General features: G+C 48.3%; 2 protein-coding genes across 7 annotated transcripts in view; one reads left to right on the forward strand and one right to left on the reverse strand.

Moving 5' to 3' along the window:
- Window positions 1–15206, reverse strand: part of SLC2A8 (solute carrier family 2 member 8) — a 15540-nt gene continuing 334 nt past the window's right edge. Inside the window, exons 1-12 of one of the 3 annotated variants that reach the window (XM_081179968.1) lie at window positions 15056–15106; window positions 13779–13987; window positions 10691–10843; window positions 8514–8676; window positions 7506–7712; window positions 7004–7103; window positions 6031–6242; window positions 4695–4841; window positions 4320–4428; window positions 3776–3952; window positions 1865–2010; window positions 1–1334 (exon numbers count right to left, since the gene is read on the reverse strand). In XM_081179968.1, the coding sequence (XP_081036094.1) occupies window positions 1194–1334; window positions 1865–2010; window positions 3776–3952; window positions 4320–4428; window positions 4695–4841; window positions 6031–6242; window positions 7004–7103; window positions 7506–7712; window positions 8514–8676; window positions 10691–10785 (1497 nt within the window). In that variant the 5' untranslated portion in view covers window positions 10786–10843; window positions 13779–13987; window positions 15056–15106 and the 3' untranslated portion in view covers window positions 1–1193. Of the gene's footprint in view, window positions 1335–1864; window positions 2011–3775; window positions 3953–4319; window positions 4429–4694; window positions 4842–6030; window positions 6243–7003; window positions 7104–7505; window positions 7713–8513; window positions 8677–10690; window positions 10844–13778; window positions 13988–15055; window positions 15107–15206 lie in introns of those variants that run through there. The other 2 variants (XM_081179967.1, XM_081179969.1) reach the window with 2 other exon arrangements.
- The window catches only part of FBXW2 (F-box and WD repeat domain containing 2), a 20038-nt gene continuing 19102 nt past the window's right edge, over window positions 14271–15206 (forward strand). The window contains exon 1 of one of the 4 annotated variants that reach the window (XM_081179970.1): window positions 14271–14393. The gene's annotated coding sequence lies outside the window, so the exon portion shown is untranslated. Of the gene's footprint in view, window positions 14394–14563; window positions 14625–15206 lie in introns of those variants that run through there. The other 3 variants (XM_081179972.1, XM_081179971.1, XM_081179973.1) reach the window with 3 other exon arrangements.

A 15206-nucleotide genomic window follows, 5' to 3' on the forward strand; every position in this document is an offset into this window, starting at 1 on the left:
TGGATTTCAATATATTGGTTTATTCCACATAGCACCATATCCTTGAACCTTTATTGCACAAAACAAGATTAGAAGTCTGGAAACGAAGACTTTGGAACCTTACTAGCAGAACTGGGTCCAATCCCTATCCACCCCATCACATGATTTTAGATGGAGTCACCTTGGGGCAGAGATTGACAAGAAATGCAATCATGGGAATGAGATTTATCATTTCCCAGTTACAGCACTACTGACCTGAACAGGATTCAAGAACCGGGGCGGGGGGGGGGGGGGAATAGTGGGCAGCAGTATGCCGAACCCATTCAGTTTTAAAAAATCATCCCACGTGATTGCCCAAGTTCAACGTTCCGTGTGCAAATCAGAACAAACCTTTGGCCGCTTTAAAATCTACACATACCATGGAAAGAACTGGTAGCATACCACTTCAGACAGCATGGGTGCATCTCATTTTAAAATGCTGCTGTTTGTGTGAGAAACCTTGGGGTGCAAAATAGTCTGGTGACGTTGGCTAAGTCAGACCGTTTCCCTCTTTTGCTAGGTTTTTTGTGCGCGTTGTGTGCAATGCTCAATGTGCCTTTTCAGGACTCTTTGCCTCACTCCTCTACACCTATAGAGTAGGCCCAGATTACACAGAATTAGAAGGTAGTTCGTGAGAGCTTTCTAAACACAGAGAGAAAGGAAGTGACAGCAGAGAGAGGTAGTGATGGCAGAAAGAGGAAGAGGTTGAGCCCAGGGGAGAGGGCACCCACTTTTGGCTCTAGCCCCACCTACTACCAGGATGACCCTCCCATCAGGTCCCCCCCTCCCAAGGAATACAGTCCTCAGCAGAAGAAGAAAAGGCTGGCCACACAGAACATGGCCAATGAACAGAGAAAAGCAATGTTTTGTTCAAAACCAATTCTTAATCGCCTTGTTCTAGATGTCAGAAAACTGAACAATGCCTGCCATTCTGTAATACTGTATGTGGTGCTGTAATACTGAAAAGTGGTAGGTCATTGCCCCACACAAAATGAACCTGCCTTTCATCTTGACCACACCTACACCCCAGACAGTTCTCTGGACCCAGTTGAACCCGGTGAAGACTTTACATTCGTGCAAATCTCTGAAGAAGGGTTGGGTCCCACCAGCCACCACCACCCACACCTTAAGTCCAAGACCAAAGGGAAAAGTTCTCCCACTAAGATTGCAAACAGCTAATGTGATCTTTGGAAGTAGGCCTCTATCTCTTCTAGGCTTTTCCCTCTGGTTTCAGGAACGAAGAGTATGGTAAAGAGCACGTTGGAGAAACACATGGCACAAAACAACCAGAAAGTACCATGAGGCGTCAGGAAGACCTGGGGCAGAAGAGAAAGAGATGTCTGATTAAGAACCAGAAGCAGTACCAAGGTGGTTGAGCTGTACTCTTGAGATGGCAAATGGGGAACCTTTGGCCTTCTAAGTGTAGACGAATGACAACTTACATTATCCCTGGCCATCAGCCACACTTGCTAGGGCTCATGGGAGTTGTACTTCAGCAACATCCAGAGGGTCAAAGGTTCCCCATGCCCAACATAAGAGAATGTTTTCTCATCCAGAATATCCCTGCATGCAGAAACCTAGCATGTCTGTAGTAACTGCAGACACAGGCTGATGCTCTCAGTAAGCATGAAAACTCTGTCGCAAAAGCAGCCGAGACTCCTAGTCCTTCCACTGGCTACGTCACAACGTGGTTACCGCTTTTCACCCTAGCAGGATCCTTGCATATGGTAGGCAAAACAACCCATTTTTGCCACTGGCATGTGGCCCCCAGAAGGTTGCTGAAAAGAAAAGGGGGGCCACTGCTCCCACTCCTTCTGTAAACCATTCTGCTGTGATCCTTGCTTACCATGAGGTCATGGAACTCCTTGGTGATCAGAAAAGCCATGAGCCAATTTGTTAAGACGCAGGCACCACTGGCTACGCCTCGAGCTCGGAGAGGGAATATTTCAGACATCAACAGCCATGGAATCGGACCCCAGCCCAAGGCAAAGCCTGTAGGTTGCAGAGGAAGGAGAAAGCGAACTCATTGACAGCAGAGTTAGTAGAGGTTTCCCTGAACTGAGCAAGGTCAGTACAGTGGTACCTCGGGTTACAGACGCTTCAGGTTACAGATGCTTCAGGCTACAGACTCTGTTAACCCAGAAATAGTACCTCAGGTTAAGAACTTTGCTTCAGGATGAGAACAGAAATTGCATGGCGGCAGCGGGAGGCCCCATTAGCTAGAGTGGTGCTTCAGGTTAAGAACTCAGGTTAAGAATGGACCTCCGGAACGAATTAAGTTCTTAACCCGAGGTACCACTGTAATGAACAGGCAACCCTGATTAGAAACCAGAAAGATACAACTAGTCAAGGCTTTCCCTCTTCCTCACATGTTATCTAGCAACACGCTGTAGCTGAAGGAGAGAAAGGAAGCAGAGCCACCTCATCAGTCCAGCTTGGAAGCCAGCGTCCATTGGGCTCTTCTCTCCATCAACAGTCACTTGATAGCAGCCATTTCATTAGGCTAAAGGAGGAGAAGAGAAGCAGTGCCACTCCATCAGCTCAGCTTAAAGAGGAGCAACTTTTGGCTGCTCAGTTGAACTCTTCACATCATAGCTGCCATTATAAGAAAGAAATAGTGCCAAGTTTGCTTCCCCCTGCTCCTTTCCCAATTCTTTTCCTTTCCTTTCATGACACGCCATGCAGCGTGTAAGACTGCAGGGACTGTATTATCAATTTTCATAAGCTGCCCTGGGAAGCCTTTGGATGAAGAGCAGGGTAAACACACTTGAAAATAATAATGCAAGGTTACATTTAAGAGGTCGACTTGAGTGAGGCGGGAGTTCTATTCCCAGGACTGGCACCAGGGGGTAGCCATTGCTTGGCAAGTATCTAAGACCACACCCCAGCAGGTACACAACAACCCCCATAGCCACCCAACCTTGCTGCTCTCCTTCGTTGCCTCTTCCTGTTTGCCTGCCCTTCTCCAAGTCAGGAAGCAGTGATGGTAAGGAGGAGAGGTATCCGCCACCACTCACACAATATGTTGTCTCTTTCTGAGCAGTAGTGCAGCTCAATGCAAGCAAACAGCCAGCAGCAACAGCAATGTGGAGGAGGTTGTGCAACCCAGGGGGAGGCTCCCTCAACAGCATCTTCAAAAGAGCCCCTGTCAGGCCCCTCCACCTAGCTTTCAAGACCCCAGGACCCACACCCTCCTTGCACACTTTTGCCTGGCCGGAATGTGTCATTGAACTCAGATCATGCCACTTGCTTGCATGGATGGAGGATAGAGAGGGGTGTCTGAATATGTGCGTAGAAACCAGCCTATTGTAAAACTGAACATAGTGTTGCTCTGGCCCTACCCAGCACATGACCCTTGCAGAACACTGCCCCCCCCCAAATGGGACCCTCTGGCTGAAGAAAGTTTCCCTACCCCTAAGGTCTATGCTCCACAAGCACTAGGCTACCAATAAGCAGGTCATTAATCTGACCTCAAAAAAGCTGGACTGCAGCGAAGGAGGAGGAATCAAGGGCTTTGTCGTGATCAAACAGGACTCTTCCGACATGTGTATTTCCTCTGTCTGCATCACCTGCTGCTGCAGCAGCAGAGAGGGCATTCTGGTGTGGGAAGCATCCACGTAGTCAAAGCATAATCAACCTTTACTATGTGGCTGGGAAACTCCTCAAGGCTCCAAAAGATCCAGAATTCTCTAGGTGGATGGATCTATATAGACTAGCTTTTGCGGGTACAGCAACCACAGCAAAAGTGCCCACTAACCCATGACGAAGAGGCCCAGGCTCAACACCGCCAACCACGCAAGGTGGTGCTCTTCTTCCACAACAGCAGCACTCAGAATGGAGCTTGGTGGGTTGGCATGGGAGGAGTTGATGGGGACTGGGAGAGCCATTTTGCAATAGACCGCGAAGATGGCAGCACTGATAGCCATAATGAACCCTGGGAAAGATGAGATAAATAGTTAACAGAACACCTAGTTATACTGTTTGGGAACAAGAGTGCATGTAACAAGAGCAGTGCTGGATCAGAGCAATGGACCATTTAGTTCAGCATCCTTAGCCTCCCCCCCCACACACACACACACAAGCACAAAGAGAGAGAGAGAGTGTGTGTTCTGCCGGTGATTATGTCCATCCACTGACCTAAGGCCCTAAAGCTAGTTATTTCAAGCACATAAAAGCTTGCCTTGCTGGACATCCACCTCCAGAAAATTTTATCCAGCTGTTCATGGTGTTCCACATTAAATTAACTTGCAAAGGCACAGAATCCTACACTTCACACTGGAGGGGTAGCTTTTCTGCAATACCTGATATGACCAGAAGGACTTTTCGACCTTTTCTATCAATAATAAGAGCAGCCACAGCAGTGAAAAAGACTTGGATGGATCCCACAATGATGGAAGCAGCACCACTCTCCTGAAAACACACAACAGCAAGAAGTAAATAAAAATCTCAAATATTCTCAAATCTTCAAATATTTGAAAATGTGTGATGCAGCAGCAAAGAAAAGCTAATGCTATTCTAGGCTGCATCAACAGAAGATCAAGGGAAGTAATAGTGCCACTCTATTGTGCCTTAGTCAGACCACACTTGGAATACCGTGTCCAATTCTGGGCATCTCACCAAGATATGAATGAGAATGGCTGCATCCAAGGTATCAAGAGGACAGAGGAGCCCCCCACCTTGAATTTGGCTTCTTCAAAGATGGTTTCCGCATAAAACATGATGGCATTGATCCCCGACACTTGCTGGAAGAACATCATGGCGATACCAATGAAGAATGGCTTGTAAATGGCTGGATTCTTAAACTCGGCCAGACTCAGCTCCTCCTGCAAAGGAAGACGTAGCCAGTGTTTCAGTGTTGAGGGGCAACTGTACCCCTCTGGGGTCTGATGTAGAGATCCCAGCACCCTGGCTGCAGATGTCAGGGACTGAACTAGGAATCTTGGCCCATGAGGACAACCAATTTGGCCAGCTGGGCCATTTCCCCAAAACCATGCCCACCTGCCCATCAGCTGATGTCAATCCTGCTGGGTACTGTTTTGCCAGCACGTTCCCTGCAGGGAAATGTGAGCAAAACAAACCCCTGCAGAGTGGAGGATTGCACCCTTCACTCATCAGCTGGGGAGCAGAGAGTTCAGAGCTGCCAGTTGCTGCTTCGCCACTATGTTCCCTGCAGGGAGAAACATGATGACAATGCAGACCCCTACAAAGGGAAGGGTTGAACCTTCCCCACTCATCAGCTGCCGAGCAGCAAGTCCAATCCTGCTGGCTGGCCACAGGGAATGCAAAGTGGCAAAGCAGACCTCACCCCAGCCCCCCTGCAGGTCAGCTGTGACAGGGTGGACATGACTGTAAGTGGCTGTACCAGGCCACCCCCTGTTCCGTTTGCAAAACTGCTGCTGATTCCTGTGCAGTTCCAGCAAGGGGTTGACTACTGAGCAGTTCAGCAGCAGAGGAAAAGAATGTCAGGGGGCAGTTAGCACCTGCCAGATTATACCAGGAGGGTAAAAGGTAAAGGGACCCCTGACCGTTAGGTCCAGTCATGGACGACTCTTGGGTTGCGGTGTTCATCTTGCTTTACTGGTCAAGGAAGCCAGCATACAGCTTCCAGGTCAGCATGAATAAGCCGCTTCTGGCAAACCAGACCAGTGCACGGAAACGCCGTTTACCTTCCCGCCCGAGTTGTACCTATTTATCTACTTGCACTTTGACGTGCTTTTGAACTGCTAGGTTGGCAGGAGCAGGGACCGAGCAACAGGAGCTCACCCTGTCACGGGGATTCTAACCGCCGACCTTCTGATTGGCAAGCCTTAGGCTGTGGTTTAGACCACAGCGCCACCTGCGTCCCTATACTAGGAGGAACAGATGGCAAACACTTCAGGCTTCCACTCTCCTCCCCTGAAAAGCCTAAAGCTGGAGAGAGCTGAGCTAGCAGGGAGAAGAGGCAGGTCCATTCTCCTGCCACCTTTCTCACCCTTGCAACCCAAGAACGTGCCTGGTTCTGGCTCCACTTACCTGTCCTTCGGTGTTCACTTCAATCTCCCTGCATTCCCACTCATGGTCCACCAGGGGCCCCCGCAGGAACTGCAGAGCAGCAATGGCCTCTGGCCGCTGATTCCGGCTCAGCAGGAAGCGAGGTGTTTCGGGCATGAAAGCCACAAGTCCCAGCATCAAGCACGGTGGGACGGAACACAGTACAGCCAGCCAGCGCCAGTCCAGCCCTGTGCCTGAGGGAGGAGACCCAAAAGCAGAGCCATTCTTAGGGGCAAGGAATAAAGGACACTTGGCAGCTTTTGTCACGCCCAGAGGGCTAAACGCAAGCTGGTGCACGTTATAGCTGCAAACAGCTCCCCCAGCATTCAAGTGATGTATTCCGTTAAGACAGAGTGCCTGTTGGCGCCCGTGGTGGGTGAGGCCAGAGGCAAACGTGAGAAAGGAATGCAAATATTGCCTTTGTACAGTAGGCTAGTATCTGCACACATTCTCACACACCAACTCTCTAACCAGTATCCAGGCAAGCAAGAGGCATGATCAGAATTCAAGGACACTTTCCACCCAAGCAGAAATGCTCAAAGGTATGAAAGCAGGCAGTCATACCCTCTCCTTTCAAGGTACAGTGGTACCTCGGGTTACAGACGCTTCAGGTTACAGACTCCGCTAACCCATAAATAGTACCTTGGGTTAAGAACTTTGCTTCAGGATGAGAACAGAAATTGTGTGGTGGCAGTGTGGCAGCAGCAGGAGGCCCCATTAGCTAAAGTGGTACCTCAGGTTAAGAACAGTTTCAGGTTAAGAATGGACCTCCAGAACGAATTAAGTTCTTAACCTGAGGTACCACTGTACTCCACTCCCTCTTTCCACTCAGTTTCCCACAACATTCTGTGGCAACTCCATCCACAGATGTTGGTTGGTGTACTTGTATCCCACGATGATGTGTGCAAGAGAAAATGTGCAAACCCAAGAACACAACAGAGCCACATGGGTGTACCTGCTATATAAGCTCCCAAGATGCCAGTCACCACCATCAGCTGAACGCACGATCCTAGCATCCCTCGAACTTTAGAGTGGGCTATTTCAGAAATATATACCTACAGCATGGACAAAAGGGGAAGGGAGTCTTGTTCAAGTCATACAGAGAAAAGGATATATTTTATTTGTTTTTGCATTTGTAGAATTTTGCATTTTTTCAGTACAACAAGAAAAAAGAGAGGGGGGCCAATAATGTATCCCTGTTTTTCTTATAGAATCAAGGTAATCAGAGACAGGTGTATGTAGATACAAGTGACAAAATCAGAATCAAGTACTGAAATTCCCTAATTAACAGTGCAATTAGGCCTCTGGGCCTGAAATTCCCCATATCTGTAATAGATAACACTGAGCTAGATGGGTCAATGGTCTCCAACTCAGTAAAATGCAGCTTCTGGAATTCAACAGATGGCTCTCTTTCCACAAAACTGCAATGAGAAAGGACAGTGCAGGCCATCTCTTACCGGGACCACCAAGGATGTTACCCCACTGGCCAAGCCATTCAGTAGCCGGCCCACATAAAGCATCCAGACATTCTGAGCTGAGATTATGATTGTGAAGCCAAAAACGAATGGGATGGCACACAGCATCAGGGTAAGCTTCCGGCCAAATTTATCCACGACATATCCCCCCAGAATCCCGCCTGCTGCAGCACCCAGCGTTACGACAGACTGCAAAAGAAAAAGAAAAAGGAACTGACTCTCACAACTGAACGGTTTCTGATTGTAGATTCCTGCACCTTTTGATCACATTAACTAACCCAAGATTTGGTGTATGCAATGATGGCACATAAATGACATTTATATCTGACCTGTCCTGCAAGGTGTTCGGAGGCGACATACACACCTCTCCCCTGGTTTGTATAAGGTGACTTCCTATGTTCCTGTTTGATTCAGCAAGAACTATTGAGGACTAGAATCCTCCTTTATTTTTAAGGGAGGGGGCCCTAGCTCTATGGTGGGACATCAGCTTTGCATGCTCATGGTCCCAGGTTCAATCACCAGCATCTCCAAGTTGGACTGTGGGGGAATCTCTGCCTAAAACCATGGAGAGCTGCTGACAGTCAGTGCAGACAGTACTAAGCTAGATGAGCCGATGTACTGATTTGATAGGAGGCAGTTTCCTATGCACCGCCTTCAGGTAGAGACTGGAGAGCTGTTGACATTCAAGAGTGCTGGTCTAGATGGAAGAATGATCTGACTCAATAAACCTTCCTATGTCTCTGTACTCTGGCACAAGTCAATAAGCATTTATTTTCCACCCCATATTATCAAACCAACAGAAGAACAGGGGTTCATCTAGTAAGGTGCTGCCAACACTGCCGTGCTGCAGGTCTCCAGGGTACTAGGAAGGGGACAATTCCAGCCCCACCTGAAGATGCTGGAGAATGAACCTAGGATCTTCTGCACGCAAAGGAGATGCTCTGCCACTGAAGTACTGCCCTTCCTTTGCTTATGGAGCAGAAGACTTACCCCAAACCAAGATGCTTGAATGTCTTCCAACCTTAATTCCGGGTTGCTAACTTTCTTTAGGCTCGGAATAGCCGGCGAACTGTAGCCAAGGACAAATCCAAAGCTTAGTGGTCCCAGCACAGCAGCAAACGTAGCCAGAAAGAGATTCTGATTTTGGACCTTGCTGCACAAGAAGTGAAAATGAAAAATATGGGGGTGGGGGAGAGACACACAAACAGCTGCCCTTTTTTGCACATGATGCAGCTCAGCAGACACCTGAAAAGATCACACGCTTTTGTTTCAGATCTTTCAGTTGCAGATGCAGATGTATTAGTGCTTCCGCTGACTCTTTCTTTTGAAAGAAACTGTTTAAGAACATAAGAACAATCTGCTGGATCAAGCCAATGGTCCACCTGTTCCAGCATCCCGTTCTCACAGTGACCAATTAGATGTCTTGGGAAGCCCACAAGCAAGACCTGAGCACCACAGTGTTCTCCCTAGCTGTGATTCCTAGAAACTGGCATTCAGAGGTGTGTGACAGTGGAGGAAGAACGCATAGCCACTGCAGCTAGTAGCCACAGATAGCCACACCCTTCATGAATTTGTCTGATCCTCTTCTGAAGCCATCCAAGTTGGTGGCCATCACTACATCTATTTAGTTCAGCATCCAAACACACAAATATTTAAGCATGCAGGAAACTGCCTTATACCAAGTCAGTCCATTACACTGATTGGCAGCTGGCCTCCAGGGATTGAGATGGGGGATACTTCCCAGTTACACCAAGGGGCATTGTCAAAGTTAAAGGACTAATTCCTGCCAGGCAAAAATATTATGGGTGCGAAACAGGGCCGGGAGGAGTGGGAGACACAGGACCAGAGAACAGTTCCAGAATAGTTCCAAGGGTCAAACGAAGAGGCCACATTCCCCACCCCTGGTGTAAGACAATAGGAAGGGATGTGCTGTGTAGCTCCCACTCAATTATGAAGGCACGGCTGTGGCAACAAGATGTGATTAGGGATAACTGATAACATCTTCTCTATGGGTGATACTGTCTCCAAGCAAATAAAAAGTTACCACTGTGGCGGGAAGGTAAACAGTGTTTCCGTGTGCTCTGGCACTCATCATGGTCCTCCGTGCGCCAGTAGCAGTTTAGTCATGCTGGCCACATGACCCGGAAAGCTGTCTGTGGACAAATGCTGGCCCCCTCAGCCTGAAAAGCAAGATGAGCACTGCACGCCACAGTCGCCTTTGACTGGACTTAACCATCCAGAGGTCCTTTACCTTTTACTGTCACCCAATAGGTCCCATTTGTAAAGCTGGTTCAGTAAATGGCTTTAAAAGATTAGGCAAATTCACAAGCCAATAAATGGCTACTAGCCAAAATGACAATGTTCTGCCTCCACTGTCAGAGGCAGTCTGCTTCTGAATACAAGGTGCTGGAAACTGCAGGAGGGGAGAGTTGCTTCTACACTCACATCCAGCTATCACACAAAACAATGATAGGGTCTTCAAATGGAGATGACTGACCAGCATCTTGGGATTGTGGTAGAAAACTCAATGAAAACACCAAAAAAGAAAAACATCAACCAAATGTTGCAGAATGGAGTGTTCTAGCCAGACATGCCCTTTTCATGGATTATCCATTCCATTTCCTCACCTTCTGAATCTCTCTCCCAGCAGTCAACGTTCCACAGATAACAAGCATGCTCAGTCGTCACTGGCCTGCTTTTGAAAGAGTTTCCCTCCCTTGGGACCCCGCCACTAAACACTCCCCCTCCAAGCCTGCTGTTATATTGTGTACAAATGGTGCCATTTGGGCTGTGCAAGGATTGGCATGCCTGAACATCAGAAATAGCTCAGATTATGCATTTAGAAGAAAAGCTCTCTTGTTCCAAGATTCTCAATCAGATTTGGAAAACCTCTCAGGGTGATTCTGTTGAGCCAACAATTCAGAATCTGGCAAGCAGAGATGTCATTCATTAAACTCCATTACAAACAGCTGATACAGAGTGAGGGCAAAGGGGCAGAGGGACAGAGGCTGACTACTGAACTTGTAGATAACCAGCATTAGGACCTTCTCCTCTTTGTCCCTCAGTCCATATTTGGCAAAGCCTTATATTCCTGGCCAGCAGGGCATAACTAGAACAACTGCGTTTTGACGGTTTTCCAAAAGCAAAAGCCAGATAAATACACACACCTCAGATAGATCTCCAGCGGAGAGGGTCTTTGAGCAGGCAGTTCTGTCTCAGTACTCAAAAGGGGTCTGGTTTCCTCAGATGCCATATCTCCCATTGGTGGCAGAGAATGCAATTCTGCCCAGCAAATGATGTCTGTTTCTTAGCCCTGAAGACTTTAAAATAGAACCAAAAATAGAGAAGGGGGGAGATGAAGATCATAAGCAAGAAGTAGCAAATGAAAGTCTTGTGACCTATTTTGCTTCCTCAGCCATACATTGCTGCCTTCATTTTTGAAAATGAGACAAAACTGCAGCTGGCCAGAAGGGGGAACTGAAACAAAACTTTGTAGCATGAACTGCTCTTGTTCAGGGTTCCAGCTAGCCAGCCATGCCCTCTTCCAGGGCACTCTATTTCATTCCCTCTCATTCCCATGTTTTCCATCTCAACACACTCAGCATTCTATGGATCCTGAGCATGTTCAAGACTTCAGTGGGCTAGGTATTGTTACAGGGAGGCCAGGGGGTTCCTCAGAGCTACAGATACCTCCCTCTTGTATGAGTGGATGGTACCATTTTGGCAATGTAAGGACTGGCACTCTGAGAACTGAGAACACCATAACCCTCAATGATCCAAAAATAACAGTGGGAAACTACTGTTAATATACCCAAAGGAAAGGTCTCAAAGAAGCCAGGAAAGGCTTTCATCAGGCTGGGTGTAAAGCAAAAAGTATAGGACACTGTTGCTGGGCAGGATTGTAGGGCACTGTCCTGACTCCCATCCAACACATGCAAGCAGAAGCTCTTACTTGGAAGTACAGGCTAAGCAGCAGACCCAAGACTTGGGAAGTTCAGGAGAAGAGCAAGTTATTCAGAACTGGATGGAAGCACCAAAAATGTTCCAACAAGTTTCTACACTCTGCCTGTTAAAACATAGTGCCCTCACTATCTTGCCTTGTGGCGATGTTGGAACTGCAAATGTGCATTCTGTTGGGGTATGTGGATCTGTTACCATTTGTGAAGGCAGATCCTGATCCCAGAGGGCAAGGCAGCACCCTCCTGCTCAGGGCCTTGTTCAGTTGCTGCCACCTCCTGTTCAGCCTTCCTAGCTTTTACTGATGCTTCCTGCTCTGCAGCAAGGTTGGAGGAAAGAGCTGGCATAGCTGCTTCCCCTTCCAAAGCAACTGGACTTGGGGTGGAGAGGGGACGTACCCCTAATCCTCCTCCAACCCAGATTATCCCACTTCAGCCCCCTCCCCAATTTATTCCTACTTCATCAGAGCATGCCAACCGAATCCCAATAGGACTGCAGGTCTCATGACATCCTCTCCAGACTGGTGCTTTTTTTGCGGTAGGTGGGTGTATTCTGCAACATGTCATTGAACAGAGCATTAGTGCTGGATTCATACTAGATTATCCACATACAGTGGTACCTCGGGTTACATATGCTTCAGGTTACATATGCTTCAGGCTACAGACTCCGCTAACCCAGAAATAGTGCTTCAGGTTAAGAACTTTGCTTCAGGATGAGAACAGAAATCGTGCTCCGGCGGCAGTGGGAGGCCCCATTAGCTAAAGTGGTGCTTCAGGTTAAGAACAGTTTCAGGTTAAGTACAGACCTCCGGAACGAATTAAGTACTTACCCTGAGGTACCACTGTACCAGTGCATTTCATTACTTTTCTGCAATGCTTTTTCACTGTTACTACTTTACTGCCATCTATAGGGGAACTTCAGCACAATAACAGCTACTACAACAAAGCCCCTCTCCTCCTGAACGTTTGTGGCATGAAAAAAATTCATATTTCAGCAGGAAGCTAGCAGGGCATGCACATGCGCAAAACAATATGGGAAACAGGATCATGTATAACTGCCCTGATACCATCATGAGTACAAATCACCAGGAATGCAGGATAAAAAGGACATCTAGAGGGGGCCCATAATGAGAATACTTGGTACAGTTCCAGCTGCCCCATCTCAAAAAGGTTATTGAAGAGTATCAAGCAATCCAGAAAGGTTGGGAAAGGAGACTAGGTGTGATGGTATCATAGAAAAGGCACTCTGTATTTGTTCAGTCAATCACATGCTTTCCCGTGGAGCATCAGATTTGAGCTAGAGAAATCTAGGAGCAAATCCATGTTCTGCCAGCAAACTAATGGGGATCACTTTGTGCCAGTCTCCCTCTAATCTGGGTCATCCAAGAACAACTGCCTGAACACCACCACCTGCCTGAACACCTTGCCCCAAATGGTAACACTTGCAACTGGCCCTGAAGCTGGAACAATTTCAAGATCTGGGGAAATTTATTTGGGAGTGGCCTCACAACCACCATCTTCAAGGCAGTTGGGGTCGCTCCCTCTCGTGACAAGCTATGACTCAACTCCTGATCTTTGCTGATCACCACTCTTCTGCATGGGCGTAGCAAAGCGGGGGGGGGGGGGGCAGGAGGGGCAGCTGCCCGTCCCTACATCAAGTAAAACATTGGAAATAACTGACGAATCACGTCGGTTCTGCCCCCGCCCCAACAAAAGCCCTGACTACGCCCATGCTCTTCTGCCCTGTATTGTTAGGCAAGAGGGATGGAATGAGTAAACAGGCAGCCAGCCTGAAAAGTACTGCAATTCCAAAGGGCTAGTAAAACGCAAAGCAGGCATTTGCTGAGGGAGACGGAACATCTGGAACCCCACAGACAGAGAACCCCACAAAGGAAGACACACGTCCCTCACTGGCACACAAGGGACAAGGCACTATTTCTCTCTGGCACCACATAGGCGCTATTAACCATATCTGTAGTGCTCTTCTTGGGTGTCATCTCACAATCCAACACCCCCAACGCACAAAACTTGTTTCACCAGAGAAGTCGTGGGTCATGTCCCAGGATCAGCCTCCAACTTTAGTAGCAGGCCTGGGAAAACCCCTCCCCAAGACCACTGTGGAAGTACAGAATGCGACGCTAGACTGTTAAAATAGCCTCGGACCGGAGAGCTTGGCAGAAAGCGTGCAAAATTAGGGAATTTAGGAGAGAGAATGAATTAAAATCTAGTTGAAGGAGGGTGGAAGCGGGATAATGTAAGGAAAAAATATTGGGGGAGGCTTTGGGCGGCGCAAACTCACCTTCCCTTTCCGTCCAAGGACTAAAATATCCCTCTTCACCTCCAAATTAAAGCTGGCAACTACAATCTTGAGAATCAAATGCAAGGCGGAACTAAACAGTTGGGACCACGTTTTCAGGGTAGAGAGGAAAATAACAACGGACCAGAAACTCAGTCGATTAAATCCTTTTCCCCATGTGATTGTACTTCCGGCTCGGCCTCTCTTGTGCCCTGGAAGGAGAAAGGGAAAAAAACAAAGATATAGGAAAATGAAGAGCCATACATCGTCAACAATACACAATGGCAACTCCCGTTCTCAATTTCAACTGGTTTTCCAATGCTGTAAAGAGCATTGGAGGGCCGTCGGTCTCTAGAGAGAATTTCGAGAGACTTTGTAGCAGTGCAAGAGAATCATGTCCAATGGTGTCACCGTTCATATTTTATATCGGTGGTTCAGAAAATGCTCTACATTTCTATCTCTATGGGTACCTTAAGTTAGACTTTAAAAAAAAAATCCGTTTCCGGACGGAAGTGACTCTAAAATCCGGGGCGGGAAAGAGGCGCGAGGAAGATGACGTCAGGTGCTCACGCCGGAAGTGCCTGTGGTAGAGTGTTTGCTGGGACCCGGCGGCGAAAGGTTGGACCCCCCGCCCCCTAAAAATAAAGTGGGCGGGAGGGGGCGGGAAGAGACGAGGGGCAGTGCGGTGGGAGGAGGGAGCGCGGCTGAGGAGAGCGGCGGAAGGGGGCGGGGCTCATGTGGGTTGTCATAGAGACCGCCTGCAGTGGGGAGGGGGGCTGAGGGGGCGGGGCGGGTGGAAGGGGAGACTTGCGCCCTTTGGGGTGAAGTTGAGGAGAGGTCTCCGTTGAGGTAGGTGCAAAAGAGGTTGCGGGAGGGCCCGGGATTGAGAAGGGGGTAAGGGGGTGCAGAATGATGGGATCGGCGTCGTGTTTTGATTCTTAGCTATTATGTATTATCCTATTTACACCCTTCCTTTATTCCCGGGAGATCAGCGTATTCTCCCCTTCCCCGTTTTATCCCCACTGGGCAGCTGGCTTCATGAGCAAATGGTTGTTTGAATCCTGGTCTCGCGGGCACGGGTGCGACACTCTAGCTCAGCCTTTCCCAACCTCAGGTCCCTCCCCAGGTGTCGCTGGATGGTCCTGCTAGCTAGGGATGAGGGGAATTGTAGTCTAGTAACACCTGGAGACCGCCCAGCAGATGCCACAAGACTCTGCATGTCGCATATGGCTGTTCTTGTTCTCCGATATTGAACTAGTTAGCATGGGGGTTTTCCCCACCCCAGGCTTTTCAGAGGCAATTTTTACGTGTGAACACTATCTGGTCACAGGTGTTTCCTGAAGCGGGATCCTTTGGCCAGCATCAAATGTAGTTGGACTGTATGCTTTGGATGTAGAATGTTCTAGACAGGTTTAATGCTGTCATAATTAC

Source organism: Podarcis bocagei (assembly GCF_964188305.1).
Source record: "Podarcis bocagei genome assembly, chromosome: Z".
Lineage (NCBI taxonomy): Eukaryota > Metazoa > Chordata > Lepidosauria > Squamata > Lacertidae > Podarcis > Podarcis bocagei.